At 35.1% G+C, this 18811-nt stretch overlaps 1 protein-coding gene across 3 annotated transcripts in view; it reads left to right on the top strand.

Annotated features, from left to right (window-relative positions):
* TFEC (transcription factor EC) overlaps window positions 1-18811 on the top strand; it is a 71644-nt gene that overhangs the window by 10433 nt on the left and 42400 nt on the right. The window contains exons 1-2 of one of the 3 annotated variants that reach the window (XM_087429865.1): window positions 300-511; window positions 17270-17521. In XM_087429865.1, the coding sequence (XP_087285991.1) occupies window positions 443-511; window positions 17270-17521 (321 nt within the window). In that variant the 5' untranslated portion in view covers window positions 300-442. Of the gene's footprint in view, window positions 1-299; window positions 512-17269; window positions 17522-18811 lie in introns of those variants that run through there. The other 2 variants (XM_087429859.1, XM_004418786.3) reach the window with 2 other exon arrangements.

Genomic DNA, 18811 nt, shown 5'->3' with positions numbered 1-18811 from the left:
ATTATAGAATTATTAACAATGTTTCAGTGATCATCTTGATGCTTCAAATCTTTTACACATTTAAGATTATTTCCTTAAGCTTTGCAAATGTACAAATTTACCTCCCTGGCAGCAACTCATGTGGGGGCCTGTTGCATTGTTCCCTCCTCAGCACTAGGTATTCTCATTTAAAATATTTGTTCATTTGAAAGGCAACCTGCTTTGTTTTAATAATCACTTTTGATGAGGAACAAAGACTCAGTAGTGAGACCTGTGAGGATCTGAACTCTTGCTTTGCTTCAGAGCTCCTTAAACTATCCTTAATCTCCCCATTCTCATGTGGACTGCAGAGAGAACAAGACTGCTCATCTCACTGGCTTGCTGTGGGGATTACATGAGACAAGGCGGGTAGGGCTGCAAGCTCTGTGCCTGACCCAAAGCAAACCTGCTATACTTATCAGCAATGTATGCCGTTATTATCATTATGATTATTAACATAATTTTTCACTTGGAAGAGAGCGCCAAGACAGAGGTGAGCAGACTTGGATTGATTTTTAACTCTGGTGCTACTTTAATAACTTGCTTAATGTCTCTGAGCCTTAGTTAGCTTATCAATAAAATGCATCAAATGAGGAATCATAATTATAAGGGATCAAATAAGAGATCATAAAAGGGATCAATGGATAAAAAAGTGCTCTATAGATAGTAAAATACTGTATAAAATACATTATACTGTAAGTCTTATTCATTCTATTCATTACTGTCTTTGGATTCCATGCCAGTTGTCTGCTTGCTCTATAATCTTGTGGCTGCATATTTAAAAATTCAATTTCAATGACAGAGAAGACTCACATAAACTGTGACATCGATAGTGAAAGCTATTAAATGGTAGAAATGCTTAGAAACCAAATTATTTCTGCAAATAATTGGTTAAGTCTCATGAAAACATATTTAAAGTTAAGAAAATGGCCACCACTTTGTCATTGTAAGATATTCTACAAACAGTAAGGAAGAGGATTAAAAGCACGTTTGACAGTGCAATTTTTGAAGATAATTTCCCACTGGGAGGAGGAAGCGTGGTTGACAGACAAGTATACTTTACCAATAAATCTTTTATGGTAGAATTTTTGCCACTACCAAACAAGTGATCATGTTAACAAGCGTGGATATTTATGGGAATTTTGAGTGGTCTCCTTAAGCAGTGGGTTAGTGAGCAATTGAAGAGAAAGATGAAAATGTAAAAGTCGGTGGGGGTAGGTTGTAGAGCACTTTGTTTCCCAGGCTCAGGAGCTTTCAGAGGACGATCCAATGTCCTAGGCTGGGCCACAGCTCTCAGCCCTCCAGTTCTGTTGCTCTCTCACTCTTTATACTTTCTCTTTGGTCTGATTGAGTCTTCTAACCCATTGGCTACTCCATTTTCTCAGCTTTTGACCTTTGCTATCTTCCACATCCAACCTTTACCTCACTCATTTCAGTCAGTTCTTATAATTAGAGTGACTTTTTGTCCCGTTGTTCTGTTATAAGTGACCATCCTTGACCAGTGCAGCCTCTCAGCTCAGCCTCCAGGCAGGTGTCCATCTCACCTAGGGGTCTCCAATCTCAGCTGGGCCCTCCACCCAGCTGGCTTCATTCTAGGCTATTATCTTCCATTCCGTTTGGTGGATTTTGCATACTTTACTTCTCTCATCTGACCTTATACCTTATCACCTCCACCCACACTCAGCAGATGAATTTGCCTATAATTTTACCGAGAAAATTTAATAAAAAAATAAGAAATTTTCAACTTGCTCCCCAGAAATCTAAAAATATCTTTATCAAAGCATATTGTTTCTTTTTTCTCCTGTTTCATTGAAAGAGAATGTTTCTGCCAAAGCTAGGTCCCTTGCTTTAGGTCCCACTCAACACCTGTTTTTTCAGTCTCCTACTTAGTCATTCTTTCTTGCTTATATCTACTGTCTCGCCTTAATTACATGCTACCCTCTGCATGTAAACAAGGTGAAGTCTCTCTGCTTATAAACACACACACACACACACGCACACAAACATTCCTATGTATTAAACCTCCAGCCATCTATAATAACTAAAGTCTCCCAAGATTTCTCTTTCTGTTTATTATCAAGCATTCTGAAACCTTTAAAGCAGATTAAGAGTGTAAACTCTGTAACCGGACTTCCTAGGTTCAAATCTTGGTTCTATTAGCTGTTCTTCCTTTGGCATATTAGTTAACTTCTCTTTGCCTCAGTGTTTTCATCATTGAAATTGGGATAGTAATAGTTACTATGCCATAGGAATATTGGGAAGATTAAAAGATTATTGCATGTAAAATGCTTTGAATAGTTTTTAGCATGTAAGCACTCGATATATGGTAGTCATTATTACTTTTGATTTTTTCCTCATTCACTCATTTATTTATTTCAAAAATCTTTATTGAGAACCTACCATATACCAGGCGCTGTGCACAGCACTGGATGTCTAATTATAAATGAAAGAGACAAATTCTCTGTCCTAAAGCAGCTTACAATGTAGTCAATAAGACTGTTTATAAACAAATAATGACATGTGAATAACTAGTTAGAAAATGCCAACACTATGCAGGTTTCAAAAGTGGAAAATATTAGGGAAGGACTTATTTAAACACAGTGTTCAGGAGACATTATAACCAAGTCCTGAAAGGTAAGAAGTCAGCCCTTTAAAGAAGCAAAGAAAAAAGCATGTCTACAGGCTCTATGGGGAATAATGCTTTGCTTATTGCAGTAACTGAAAAAAAAAGTCCAGTGTGGCTAGACCTCAGTGAGCATAGGGGACAGTGGTGTGAGATGAAGTTGGATAGGTAAGTGGGGACCACCTAGGCAACTTGTAGGCCATGATAAGGAAACTGGATTTTATTCTAGATGAAACGGGAAGCAACTGAAAGATTTTAAGCAGGAGAGAAGATAATCCATTGTATGATTTTAAAAGTCCATTCTAAAGGCTGCATGAAGAATGATTGATGAGAGCCATGGAGGGAGCTGGGAGATCAGTAACAAGGGATTCACAGTGAGGGAAGATGGTGGCTTGGACTAACTAGATCTCTGGTGGTAGAGAGAAAGATAGATCTGTTTGAGATACATTTGCGAGCTAGAATGGACAGGGTGGATTATATATTGGGGGTCTGGAAAATGAAGAAACAGGTTTAGAAAGGATAATCATGAGTGCTTGGGCATGTAAGTTTTAAATTATGAGAGATTTGTGGGATATTTATCTATCTATCATCTGTTTATCCAATATATACAAAGCTGGGCCTCCTAGAAAGAAAGAAAATTTGGGATTTATGTTTTATTAGTATGTAAATGGTGTTTATAACTGTGGGAATAGATGATATCATCTACATAGACGAGAAAGAGGAGCGGGTGCCCAGTGCAGAGTACTGTGGCATCTCCAATTCACTTCTCAAGTCATTGCATTCCAGCATCCATCCTCATGGAGAGTTCTAGAAGAGAAATGCAAATTTGGGAGTCATTAGCATGTAGGTGATATTTAAAGCCATGGGAACCGATGAGATCCTCCTCCAGGAAAGTGTGGAGACAGGGGAGAAAGTGCCTACTGCAGAGCCCTGAGGTCTCCTCATTTACGATTGCAATGTCCCTCCAGTCCCTGCAGGCTGACTTCCATTCTAAGTCTCTGAGATGATTCTCCTGAGGGTCACCAATGACCCAATTATTTCCCAGTCTGCCAGCAATATCTCCTACTCCTCTCTTCCCTCATCCCTGTGGCATTTGACTTTGTTAACCACTTTTTTCTTGAAACTCTATTCTATATTGGCTTTGTGGTATCACTCAGTCTTGATTTTCCTTATAGCATTTTGAGATTCCTTTAGTCTTTCCTGCCTATTACATGTTGATGTTCCTCAGAGTTCTTTACTTGGCATTCTGTCTTTTTAATTCAACTTCTTGATCTTGTGTGATTTTAGCTAAAACTCTGATTCAATGACTTCTTCTAAGCTGGCCACCAAATCTGTATCTGTAAATCCACACATCTATCTGGTTGTTAGGCCTTCCTCTTGAATGTTGCACAGGCACTCTGATTTCATTAAGTCCAATACTGAAGTTGTCATCTTTCCTTCAAAACTTTTGCCTCCACTTTTATTCCTTCTTTTGATGAATGCCATCTTCTCCACTACTTCCCGTTTCAGACTGATGCATCATATATGAATCTTCCTTCCCCTTCACTACATGTATGAATCAATCAGAAGTCCTGTACATATTTTTCATTTAATTTCTCTATATTATGGGTAATATTTGACCTATCTTTCCAATATCAAATACTATTGCCTTAGCTTGGGCCCTCTATTCTCTCTCCTGGAATATTATTGAAAACTCGTAATTGTTCTCCTTGTGCCCAGTCTGGACTTTCAATAATTCAGTCCCTATATTATTGCCTGAGGGATATTTCTGAATACTATTTGATCATGTTACTATCCTGCTAAGAGCCTTATATGGCATATCAAGGCTGTAAGCACAAAGCTTAGGGTAGTATTTATTCCTCTTTATGAGCTGGCTTCTGCCTAGTTTTCTATTTTCATTTGTCCCACTTATAATTTTCTTCAGATCATACTGAGAAAGGAAGAAATAAGACAGACAGGAAGGAAGGGAGGAAGGGAATAAGGAAGAACCTTTTGCCTGTATAGCTTCTACTACTGGAGCATTTTAATAACATCAAGAGGTTAGTTAAAGGCATTAGATTTAGGGAGCTGATCTTTGTTAGGATTTTCCTCAAGTGATTGCAGCTAGGATGGGGAAATCCCACAGTACCAGCATTTCCAGGCAGGGTGTTTCTTAGAAGCCATTAGCAAATTCTTAATGCTGCAAGAGTACGAAAATAAAACTCAGAATTAAGAACTATGTATCAGTTTCCTATTGCTGCTGTAATAAAATTACCACAACCTTAGTGATTTAAAACAATGCACATTTATTATCTTACAGTTCTAGGGGGCAGGAGTCCAAAATCATTTTCACAAGGCTAAAATCAAAGTGTCGGGAGGGCTTAGTTCTTTTCTAAATGTTCTGGGGAGAATCTATTTTCTTGCCTTTCCAGCTTCTAGAGGCTGCCCGAATTCTTTGACTCAATGCTTATTACTATGGCATCTGCTTCCATAGTCACATCTCCTTTTGTCTGATTCTGACTCTCTTGTCTCCCTTTTATGAGGACCATCTTTTGAGATTACATTGGGCCCATCCAGATAATCCAGGATAATTTCCCCAATTTCAAGATCCTTGAGTTAGTCACAACTACAAAGTCCCTTTTGTAATGTAAGGTTACATATCCACAGGTTCTAGGGATTAAGATGTGGATATCTTTGGTGAGGGAGGCATTATTTTACCTACCACAGAATAATTGAAAAAAAGGTAAAAAAAGCTAAAACAAATATTTTCAAATATATTTTTGTTTTCTCCTTTTAGTTTTCAAGGAAAAAGTTTTATTTTACTTGGTTTGTCTGCTCAAATTAGTATGGAAAATAGAATCCTGGATTCTCATCTCTGAAGTTACAGTAAAAATATTTTCCACATTTTCCAAAGCTATAATATTAACTAGCATTTTGATTTTTTTTCCTTTATTTCTCAAAAGTAATTGACACAGGGGCCGGCCCGGTGGCGCAAGCGGTTGAGTGTGCGCACTCTGCTGCAGCGGCCGGGGGTTCGTCGGTTCGGATCCCGGGCGCGTACCGATGCACCGCTTGGCAAGCCATGCTGTGGCGGCGTCCCATATAAAGTGGAGGAAGATGGGCACAGATGTTAGCCCAGGGCCAGTCTTCCTCAGCAAAAAAAGAGGAGGATTAGCAGATGTTAGCTCAGGGCTGATCTCCTCACAAAAAAAAAAAAAAAAAAAAAGTAATTGACACAAAAGAAAGATCTTACAGAGAACTTTTCTATTATTTCAATTCTTGCCAACTTTTTATATGCATTTGTTCATTTCGCAAATTTATCCCTTGGTGTAAGAAGTTTAAAGATACTAAATAGAATTGTCAAGATATTTAATTAGAATAAGCCAAGCTGAAAATAATATTATTTTCTGCCTTCTCCACTCCCTCCATCCCCATCCACCCTTTCTCTCTTGTGAAAAGGAGTTAGAGGTTTTTAGAAAGAAACATGAAGGTAAAAGTAAAGATGATATAAGCAAAAGAAAATTTCTTCTGGGGAAGAGAGTTAGGACCCTTCAGAACAGTGTACAGTTAATACATAGATCTAGAGACTAAAGTAGAAAAAGTACCTTAAAGGAAATGCTCATCTAGAGTGAATATTTTCTGATGGTAGATTTCAGTTATAGCATTGTCCCACACTGTATGGAGAACCTAGAGTTTGCAACACATGGTGGTTACAAGATAGATGAAGTGAAACACAAAGTAAGAAAAAAACACAGTCAAGAGTGAATCAAGTCCAACTCAATTAATAGTTGGGAAGCAACTCCAAAGGTTTTTCCTCCAGAGAATGGAGTCAGTTGATTCATATTTGTATATAGATATAAGACATGTTTTTTTTCCTAATAATGGGAGCTGGAGTTAAATTTTATTATCCTTGTAAGCATATAATAAATAAGAAAGAATGCCCTACTTGGAATCAAAAGATGGGAAATAGAGGTCACTATTTTGCCTGTGTGGTTGTGAGCAAGTCTGACAACCTGTCTGAGCTTCAGTTTCTTCATCTATAAAATGAAGATAAAAGTCCTTACTCCAATCATTGGAAAGTTTGATTCAACTTGTGACTGTAGCTACTATTATTTTGCATTCTGGGGCTTTCAACTAGTCCATGAAGTCCTGTGATCAGCCTCCTCAATGAATTAATGTTTCATGGCTATGTACTTTCTATAACCATAAAAAATTTAAAACAGAAGTATGTTTCTTTGATTCTAAAGGAACATTGTTCTTCAGTGACAAGGGGAAAGTGAAACTACAGCAGCTGTGTAACTGAAGGCCTTTCCTACGTGAAGGCACAATTACTTGAGGAATTTGATTTATGTAAATAATGTAATAACGGGTGAATTTAAAACATAGGGAGCAAAAAATAATCATATTTACTAGTTCAGTAGAACAAAGAAAATATAAATATTATCCTCTTTTTTCCAGAAATACTAGTAATGTCTACAAAAATTGAGTGATAGAAATGTACTTATGAAACAAAGCCATTTTCTGCAGTTTGTCAATCAAAATGAATAATTTCAAAGTCTCATTTTCAATTAGATTATTTTAATATTTAACTACCTAAAATGCCCCAATCATATTCTTTAGAAAATGGTTAGACTAGAATACTGCAGTTCTAATGATGACATTTTATTATGATAAAAATGACTTTATTAATTGATGATCATATATCAACTCATAAAGTAGATAAAGGATCTAAAAACTTTTTAAGCCTAAGATGATTTAAACATTTGAATTCTTTAGAATTTTTTTTCAGAAATAAACCTTTATGATCCCTTTATTCTTACAAAAATATTTAAATTTACTTGTTATAAATTCAACTACATCAAGTGGTCTGTGAGTATATTTAACAAGGTCTGCCTAAGTTGGCTGTGTATTGATATTATCCCAAATCTTACCATTAAGATACAATAAAAGTGAAAAATATAATGCATTTGGAGCAGAATTGTACAAGAGATGACAAGGATTATAGGGAGGTTTGGATTTTTTGTCCCACATGTTCCTATTTATGGCTTTGGATCTATTTTAGAACACATAAAATGAAAAAAAATGCATTGATGACTTTCCAAGATATTTGAAATATGACCTTTTAAAGAAGTCAGTCTTATTTCTCCTTTATTCTCTGCATTCTTGAAAGAACATTCACAACTTCATAATGAAAATGATATCAAAAGGTCACTATACTGAGGATGAAAAATAGTACATTTAAGCATTACATGAGAGCTTTGTTTTAAGTTGAAAGTAACTGTGAAGTGTAAAGCATCGTTGAAATACAATTGTTGATTTCTGAAGCAGGATATCTTTTGCTTTATAAAAGTTTTCTTAATAAATATTAATGTTTAAGCTTTAATGCAGTCAGATAAACATTTTTTTAAAAAAAATTTAAGACTTTTTACTGAATCTAGCATAAATAATTAACTTATACATTTCCACATTTACAGAATCAATTTAATTGTGTAATAAACTTCTAAAAAGCATATAAACTGTAATATTAGTTTATTTAAATACAGCCATGAACATAAATATGTCTAATAATATCGAAATATAATGTTACACCTGGACAATTCCTTCTTCTTAAAGGAAAAATACATCTTTAATTCATTTAATTGTTTTGTTGAATTAGAAAGAACATTTTCTCATTTCATTATTTCTCCAAGAGATAGCATATGCTCAATTTGAATTTTAATTTTTGATACATTATAATTTTTGAAAATAAAATACACTTAAATATTGCACTGAAGTTTTAAAAAATACTTGTGGAGGCCCAATTGAGTTTTTATTTATGATATTGGTAAGATTAAATAAGATAATATATGCAAAGCCTATAGCATAGTCCTTTCTGCAGGCTGTCCACTTAATAAACAAAAAGAGGTACGAAATCTATTATCCCAAAATCTAAGGCTAGATGTGTTTCAGAATTCTCAATATTTCAAATTTTGGTAGGTAATATTGTACACATGCTATTTATTCCTTGACACCCCCAGAGAGGCCTCAGACAGCATCTTGTAATCAAACCCATTAATAGATCTGCAGCAATGCACATGAATAGCTACTATAAGTGGTATAAAGAAAGACTATAAATAGCTTTACTTCATTTCAGGTCAGATTTTGCCATCAAATGAATTTGTGCCAAACATAAAAACTTTTGATTTTCAGAGTTTCTTGGATTTTCGAATTGCAGTTATGAGGTTGAGAACAGATAATATGAGAGTTGTAATGCAGTTCGACTAGAAAAATAAGGCTTTATCTATATCAAAGGGTCAAATGCATAATTTTGGGAACACGGTAAGCTAATAATTATTTAATTAAGGAGGATTTACCTAAAGGTGTAACACACACAACTTCAAATAAACATTTTGCAAAATATGTGAAAAAAAAAATCAGTGGAACCCAGGGGAAAAATAGAGTTTAGAACTAGAATAGATTGCCCTATGTGTAATTAGAACTTGGGAGTCCACCACGTTCAGTTCTAGGCCCTCTCATCTTCTAATTCTGTACACCCTCCAACGACCATCTCATCAGTTATCACTTAAGTGTAAATGTCATATGAATTTTATCCACAGTCCATACCTTACTTCCGAGTTCTAGACCCATATATTCAGCTGCTTACTTCACACACCCTCTTGGACACCTTCAAAACATCACAAACTCAATGTGTTCAAAACCAAACTTGTGATTCTCTCCTTCCCCAAAATCCCAATCTTCTCTGTGAAGAGCATCACTATCTATTCAGTCACATAAGCTAGAAATTCGGGCATCATTTCTTAATCCATTTCTAAGCATCTCTCAAATCCAACTGCTTGTTTCCATGTGACTGCCTCACCCTTATCACAGGATCCTAGTTCAAGCAGCCTTTTTTCTTTCCTGGATTCTCATTTTACCCATCTAAAATTCATCCAGCTGAACTACTACTGTCCCCTTCCTTGTGATAAAGAGAATGAGACACTTTTATATACCCAAAGGATTGCATGGACTGGCCCTACTGGCCCCCCTGCTCCATACCACACCATAATCTCTCTGCTCTAGTCCCATCACCTCCTTTTAGTGCATTTTTCTCATCTTGCTTCCTCCCACCAGGGTCTTCGCACATGCTGCTCCATCTCCCTGGAATGCTTTTTATACTCTTCCTCTAGTTACTTCCTACTCATCCTCCAGATCCAGCCCTACCCTTCAGCCTTTCTTCAGGGAAGTTGTGCCTAACTTCTGTCTGGATAATCTTTTTCTACATGCTCACAGTGGTGTGTATCCCTCCTTCCTATCACTTACAGCGCTTGAAAATTACTCATTTGTGTGACTGTTTGATTAAAAGCTGTCTCTTCCACCCGTCCGTAAGCTGCATGCGGGGAGGGACCATGTTTCACTTTGCTCACCATTGTTACCCACACAAGTGGCTAGTGTACATAGACGCACATGTATCAATTAAGTGAATCAATCAGTGAAATTAGTAGCAGAAACTGACTGCCATTTGAATGACTTGTTCCCATTTTATCTAGATCTTTCTGCTTGGTTTCGTGACACCTTTTACTTTCACAGAGTTTATCACATCGTGTTATAATCATATGGTTAATTATCTTTCTCTCCTAATAGACTGTGAACTCTTTGAATGCCTGTTTTGTTCATAATTATATCCCCAGAGCTTATTACAGTAGCATAAAAGCTGATGTGTAGAAGGCTTTCAAAAATATTTATAGACTTAATGAATGCTAAACCTGCGAATGCAATGTCAAATATATTTTAAAGTATTATGACTTAAGTTATCTGCATGTTTCATTTGAACTTATTTTGGTTCTTGATTATGTTGCCAGTTGACTTTAGCATGTACGTGGCTGTTGTGTTGTTTTGAAGCCAACATGAGATGGCCAATCTCTGATGTGATTCTTAATTGATATTTATGGCTCAAAAATTCCAAATACACAGATTTTAAAAAACACATCAGACTAAACAAGCCCTGGTTATTACTGGCATTTGTTTTAATTCTTTTAAAGGTATAAAATGGTAATTTTCCTGAGATACTAACATAAAACAAATTAATGCAGGTATAAATGGAGCTAGATGGAGTTGTAAGGGAAGCTTAGACTTTATAGTATAAATATGAGTGCTCATGGAGTGCAAGCATTTTCACTGCTAGAACACTGTTGAATTAGGAAAATTCTGCTTTATAATATGCATGCCTCTTTAAGTCTCTTAAGAGTGAGTCTCTCCTCTAAGAGACACCATTGGAATTATCCAAATTCAAATAATTGAGACTGAAGGAATATGTTACAATCACATTTTATATTCTTATCCATTAAATGGCTTTGGATTATATAATACTCTGCTGAAATATGCTGACAGTTGTTCAGAAACCTAAGCAAAACTTTTGATGAACTGGCCCTACTTTGTTCAGTAGTTACGTCTCAATCAGACCAGCTTGACTGTATAATTTTAGGTTTAGTCAAGATGAGATTTATGGGTATATCATATCCAAAGACTGCTGTGAAGAAAGTAAGATTTGAAGAAATGAGTTATTAATCTTTGCTACAGAACATTAACAAGTGTCATGTGGCTTTTATGAGTAGGTATCTGGGAGGTAGTTGATTTGTGAGCCCCCCAAAATAGATTTCTTCTTATATACCTCTGATACTAGGAACATAATTAATAGTTACCTATTACTCACTTGTGAAGTCTAAGTTTTTACTTCATTTATTAAACTCGTGCTTAGTACAAAATTAACAAAATTAAATAAGGACCATCATGTTGTAGTGAATGAGATTGTCTGTCTTGCTTTTTGATGAGTGTGTGTGTTTGTGCGTGTGTGTGTGTTTGGTGAGAGTCTATGTGTTTTTATTTGCTATCACCAGGTAATATATTTAGAATAGATCTATTTCTTATTCAATATTACTTCTATTTCTCTCCTCCCAGATAGTCTAAACATGCTTATTAGGTAGGCACCCATGTTTGCCTGATTGATTTGTTTGGCTAGTCAAATTAACGGTGATAAAAAGTCTTGTTATTGACACAATTGCTTGTGCAATGTTTGCCATCACTTTTTAGTTTTGAATTTCAAAAGACCAGTACCCAGAAGGTGTTTCATCTTCTCCCAGGTTCCGTGCCCTCAGTTTAGATAGGTGGTCTCCAGGTGGATGGTGACACATGCGTCACAGACCTGCTTTCTGGAGAGGAATGACTTTCTCTTGTGACTGGCTTTAAAACAAAGAGCAAACTCTCATTAAATGTTTGCTGAGTGAACACTGAAGCAATTAGCTGAGGGCGTTCACCATTATTTTATGATTTTTCTATAAAAAGATAACATTTTTGAAGAAGCTAATATATATATATCTATATATGCCTGAATAAATGTGAATTGTTTAAAAGTATTTATATGATGTGTAGCAATATTTAAGGAGATATGATACAAGTAGACAATGTTATAGATAGAGAATCACAGGGTTGGTGAAGTCTTTCAAAGTTTTTTTGGTACAGCTACCCATTTGTTTCTAAAGTTTCCTCGTACAATATACTCTCCTGTTGTTATCCATTAGATAGGATCTAAAACCCATGTAAGAACTAGGTCAAAAGACTATAGCACAGAACACTAAGAAGTAAATTGAGGGGATGAACTCATGTATCTAGGAGCATCATTTGAAAACCACTGTGTATAAATAGAAATGACTCCTTGTGGGACACAGAAAGCCCTTCCAGCCAGAGCTGCTTGGCTGGCCTGCATTACTCCACAGCTCTTCTACCTACCAAGAGATTTTAAATCCAAATGCAAATAGGGCCACATAACTTTTTGTTAATCTTAATTAATTTCTAACTAAATATTTGCTGATTTATAGAGTTTAAACCTCCCAAGACTGATTTAAACTTGGGGATTTAAAAATAAATCATCAGAAATCAAATACCCTAAATCATCATCTGTTGTTTCAACTGCTATTGTCAGAGAATGAGATCTGACTTTTTTCTATGACATTAGGCTGCTTTCTCAGGGATCTCCATCAATTCTCTCAACAGTCAGGATCCCTGCATCTATTCTAGTCTAAAAACAGGAATTGAAAAAGGAAAAAAATAAAAACCACAGATTACATACGTTTTGTATTTGTGACTGTGACTCCCCAGTGATGATGTTTTCCGCAACCAAGAGGATGCTTTTTTTTCTTCCCGACCAACTCCTTCCCTTCAGCTTGTACTTGCAGGAATTTTTGTAACTCAAATTTTTAAAAAAATACTTCAGTTTACCCATTAAGCACATTACCCTGGTTCGCTTGTTAATGGATCTAGCATTTTTATAGTTTACCAATACATATATTTCTAATTTTTTATAAGACCCACGTCTCTTTACTGGAATATGAGAATTTAACTACATTTGAAACATATTTTAAAAAAATAGACTTTTTAAGCTAAGTTTTTCATTTTTGTAACTCTAAATGATGGAACTATTTTTTTTAAACAACGTAATTTCTATACAAAGCCTAGTTTGAGACAATTGATGGTGGGGTAATGATCTAACCAGGTGGTCCAAATATGGCGTCTGCAGTATAAATTGGTTTGGAAAACAGTGTTCTGCCCTGTCTAGGTGCTATCTGAGGGTCAAGTCAGATCAATACAAAGTTATATATTTGGGTTTTTCACTTGAGCTGATTCGTATTATACTTTGGGCCTTTGATCAAAAATAAACATAGAGGATGTTATGGTGCATGGCCTAGAGTATCCCCTTCATGACTGAACCCCGTCCCCTCCCCCGACCCTGCTTTCCTCACTTTGCTTTGGCCCAGGTTCTGAAAGCAGCACCCCCCATTCCCCCGATAAACCTCCTGCAGGCAAGTCTCAGAGTATGTTTCCCGGCTAACCCAATTTAAGACAATAAATATTTTTTTAAAACACGAGGACTTTCACTGCATATTTTGCAAAAGCTGCTATTGGAATTTTGTTCAATATATCATTTAAGTCCTCCATGAAAAAATCTAGTTTATAACTTCTCAGATATTATTCTTAAAAATATTTGTATCTCTTCAGAACCTGTATGATTTAATTACTTAATAAGAAGTATGTATTAGGTTGAACCATAAGGAACTGACATTTTGTAGACCAAAAATGGCCAAAAGTCTGCAATTTCATAAGATTCCACCTAAGAATCTTTTTATTTTCCTTTTCCTTGGCTGCCAGGCTGCTCATGGGTAAATTTTGTACTTGATTATAAAATTAACCTTCCACCTACATTTTCTGGTGTAAATACCTCTCACCACATTCATATCTCATATTTATTTACAATACTTTGGAAAATAGGGAACTATAAGTAAATAAATTCTTTTAAGTGAAATAAAACAGATTTCTGCACATAGACAAAACTTTGGACAAAAACCAACCATCATTATTTTTAGTTTGCAATAGCAGTATGTCAGAGTGATAATGTTGAGACATAATTCAGAGTTCTGGAGATATGATTTATCTATTGTTTTCCATAGCAAAATTTCCCGACATCTGGATGGTCTTAATCTCTTGACAGTCCAATGAACCAAATCACAATCTATAGCTGCTCCAGCCTTCTAGGTGAAGACTTCGGTATTCTGATTATGGTTTACCTGCTCAAGTAGATTCCCAGAGCTCTCTGTGGTTGCCATAGTTACTCATACACTATACTTTAATGACTCATTATTTCATTCATTCATTGAACACGTATGAACACATATTTTAAAATGCCTGCTGTGTGTGCCCTTCTCTGGGTTATGTATAGAAAGTATGGCAAAAAAAAAAAAAAAAGTATGGCAGTACAGCAGCCAGCGAGATAGACACAGTCCTTGCCCTTGGAGATCTCACATTTTTCTTCCCTGTCTAGACTGTGACTAGACTGCAAGCTCTTTGAAGGCAGACAAGGTGGTTAGTTCCCTTCCACCTTCAGTTCACCACTCAGTGCACACACACTTGGCACTCAAAAAATATTTCTTGAATAAGTGAATAAATGAACAATAGCAACTTATAATTTTGTTTACTTCACCCAACCACATACTGGGACCTTCAGTAAAACAAATCCAATAGATAGTTTTATGGTTGTGTCTTCAGACCCTAGGCAATTTAAAAGTATCTTAAAATTGGCTGCACATGGTTTAACTGGTGTTATACACTTAGCTGTCTCCATTGTTCTGATGTCAGTCCATGATTGGAAAAGACAGGGATTTTCTGGGGAGTGGTTTAATCACAGTCCATTGAACCTTCCCCTGCTCTCTAAGCTTTTAGACTCTTATGCTTACTTTACAGATGTTGTATAGGTAGGATCCAAGACAGTTCCCCCCGCCTGCTAAACCTTTGTGATTCCCTATAAATAACTGATAATTTAGGCAGAATTAGAGTTGGTTCCATTTTATATTTTATTCTGTGTCTGTATAGGGTGGTATCAAGAGGAGATGGTAGTCTTGCTTGGAGAAAGAAAAAATATCTGTGAGTTCCTTTTCATGACTAACATTTCTGACTGTCTCCCAGCTTCTCGTCTTCTTTCCTTTTGATCTTTTCATTTGAGATTTCCTTCCCTTTGCCACCCTATGCAGGACCATCTCTTTCCAACACCTGATTTATAACCATCTTCTCTTCCAATTAGTTTTTAAAAATCATGCTTTTTGTGGCACTTTTAATTCATTGTATACATGACTGAGGTTTTGCTTTGTATTCCAGTCATTTCGGTCAGGAGGCAATATTGTACAGTGTTTAGGGAGGCAGGCTCTGCATTCCACTTCCATCCCTCCCTAGCAGAGTGATAACAGGCACGTCCTTTAACCTCTCTAAGTCTCCATGGCTTCATCTCTGTGGTGCAATGGAGATACTAATGATACTTATCTCCTAAGGCTGTAACAAGGGTTAAATGAACCACTGTATGTAATTGCTTAGCACAGTGCCTGGTATCTGTTGCATATTACTATTATCATTATTATTGTTTTTGCTGTAGTTGATATTAACCTTGCCCAACTAGATCATAAACGCCCAGAGCCCTGGGATCACATTTACGACTTCTCTTGTACTCTTGATGTGACACAACATGCAATAAGTACTCTAATGGCTTTTAGAGTCAATGGATGAAAAGTGGAAAATGAATCAGTCAATGAATGTTGTAAATTCCAATTCAACGTACTTTTCTTAGAACAAGAGATATTTTCCATTTGTAGGTATACAGTGTTCTTTAGCATTCAGTTACATTGTTTGAAAGATCATTCAGATTTGTGAATCTGGAAATGCTATTTATAATGTACATTTTGTAAATGTATACAGATTAAGAAGGATTAACTTAAAACTGGAGGATAATCTAAATAGCTACCCTAAAAAAATTACCACTGGCATTTTAATGAAATGTTATTCTACAACTTTAAAGCTCAAAGCAATATAATTAGTAATATGTGTAATCTTTATTACCAATCTTAATCTTTTTTATATGACTGAAAAATTATTTTATGGTAGTACAATTAAAATAATGCTAAAAATGTCAGCATAACAGAATTAAACTAAAGTAACTACTACAATATTGTACCCCAAACCAGCTAATTTAAATGCAAAATACTCTGTAAAGGCTATTTATCTGGGCTAATGCATGTTAAGGGATTTAAGGAGTAGTTTATGTAACTGATATAAAAGGAAAAATAAGCGCTGTACAGCAATCTTTACTATTGTTTAACATGAGGGAAATATTAAATAGGTTAATATATAGGCCACTTGAGGAAAATGTATTAGAAGCCAAATCCTAGCATAGTAAATATAAAGAGAACTGGCAGGCAGTACTATTTTCAGAGGTTTTTAATACGAAAGCTTGAAATGTTTAAAATTGTTCTTATACAAATAAATCGTTAACTGTGATGACTAGATTGAAGATGGCCAGAACTTTAAGTTTATGTTTTGAAAAAAGGATTTCAAAATACTGGACAGTTTAGTTAGCACATGACCCTGGTTAGATCTTTCTCTGACTGTTTCTTTCTGTCATTTCACAATCACTCTACCAAATTATTATTATTATAAAGTAAGAATATGGAAGGGTTTAAAAATAAGCTCAGTATAGAAATCTTGGAAAACATAGAAAAGTGAAAAAAAAATCACCTAGATTTTCACCACCCATAAAGCATCACACTTAATATTAATATATTAATTAACATGCTAATATTAATTAATTAATATATTAATATATATTTCTAGTTTCTGTTCCTTCAAGGATAATTTTTTAAAATTCTTGGTAAAAAATAGTGGTGATTATATCCCACGGAATATTTATATGTAATATAAAGGAATCCAAGAAATACGTATTACATAAAAATCACTAGTAACAGTGAATCGGCTGTGTTTTTCTTATGTTATTTTACGCCTCTCAAAATGTATTGCTGTTTATATATATTTTTTCCAAATTTTGTTTCAGTGGCATGTTATTTTGGGGGCTATTCCTAAAAATTTGGTTAGCATTTAAAATACTTTAGTAAAGTTTAAATTACTTCTTAAAAATTATCATCCATTAACATCTTATGTAAATTATGACAGAAGCATAGACTGTAAATTTGAGAGAAACTAGACATTATAGTGTGTTTATTGTCATAATTCAATTGTTGAAAGTGGAACTCTGATTTACCAGATGATGCTACACGTTGCATTTGTTTGTTTTCTGTTTTGTAGGTCTCAGCACACTTGGAAAGTCCTGCGAGGACTCAGCTACAGAAAGTCCAGAGGCAGCAAGTAAAACCCTTCATGACCCTTGACCACCAGATTGTCAACCAGACTCTTAAACGGTCACACCCTCCAACCCCAAGCAGTGCACTTCTGGTACAGCATGGACACCTGTCGCCCGAGAGTGACACTGGCTTCACTGGAAATCCGCTCACAAAGTTGCTAAGTCTTAGGAAAGAAGATGACAATGCGGAATGGCATGTATGTCTAATGGCTGCTTATAAAAATATATAATCAGTTTTTGGGAAAAAAACACTATTAAAGAAATTGAAGTTGACATTTTTATAGTACACATTCCAAATGCAAATTCAGTTCACAAAAGGGTTGTCTTTATTAATTTTTAATAATTAATAATACCTATATTAATTACTATGCATAATAAAATATAACAATCCATTTTTAGTATTCATTTCAGTTATGTATTAATGTGAGTCAAATGGCCTCTAACATTAAGAGACATCTGATGTTAAGAAGATTTAGCTTTAATTGTAAAGATTTTCTGGTAACTTTAGTTAAAATATTTATCGATAGTTATATTATCTTAGATACCCATTAAAATAAAACAGGCAGAAGTCGTTTAAATAGCAGTAAATACGTGCCCTAGAAATGTTCATTAGAATAAGACTATAGTCTTCTTGCACTTAATATTTTATGGAGTTATATCTGGATTTTTTACTATCAATTATCTATTCATTTATTTCTATTTTCAACTAATACTTGCCTACCATTTACTAAATAATGGAAATTTACAGGTGTTGAGGATGCAAAACGAATAAGAGTGTCTATCCTAGTGGAGTTTATATTTATGATGATTTGCTTGTAAATGCACCTTTAAAAAATACTGAAATATGAATAGAACTGGGAATAACTAGAACTGAGAAAAAGATTTCCTTTAATTTCTCAATGCAGAAAAACTACATTAATAACTGAGATTTCTTGTCTTGTCTTTTTCTTTTTTTCCATTTGATTTGTTAGATGGAGCCATGGTCCTCTGATCTCCCAGGTTTAATCTCCCAATCTACATTTCTGGTGCTTATTACTGATTTCAGGTCGCTGCTTTTTAGCTATTAAGTCTGTAGCCTCCAGGTACAAAAGAGTAATGCTCAGTATCCCATTAGTTGAATTCCAAATGATAGAGGAAGATTCTTTTTTTACAAGTTTTATGTTAGTCTGGAAAAGGGAAAAGAACAAGGATCTGTTAGATTGTTTAATGAAATATAAAACAACCACAAAGAAGGACTTGAAATCCAAATCTGAGCATAAATCTCTACATGCGTTTTGCTTAAATTTTTCAGTAGTGGATATATAAAGAATTTTTCACACACAAAAAGATGAATATAGAACTAGGTTCTCTCTTCACTCTATGAGGATCATAAAAATATATTTAGGATAAAAATCATCTGCACAGTAAATATTAGAGCTCACCCAATACAATTTATCTTAGAACCACCTTCTTCCAAAGTTCACTTTATTGTGTGGGAGATTGATTTC

The sequence above is a fragment of the Ceratotherium simum genome, chromosome 1, assembly GCF_057802395.1.
Source record: "Ceratotherium simum simum isolate JZ-2026a chromosome 1, ASM5780239v1, whole genome shotgun sequence".
Classification (NCBI taxonomy): Eukaryota; Metazoa; Chordata; class Mammalia; order Perissodactyla; family Rhinocerotidae; genus Ceratotherium; species Ceratotherium simum.
The sequence above is the reverse complement of the archived record's forward strand: the minus strand, read 5'-3'. Positions and strand labels throughout refer to the sequence as shown.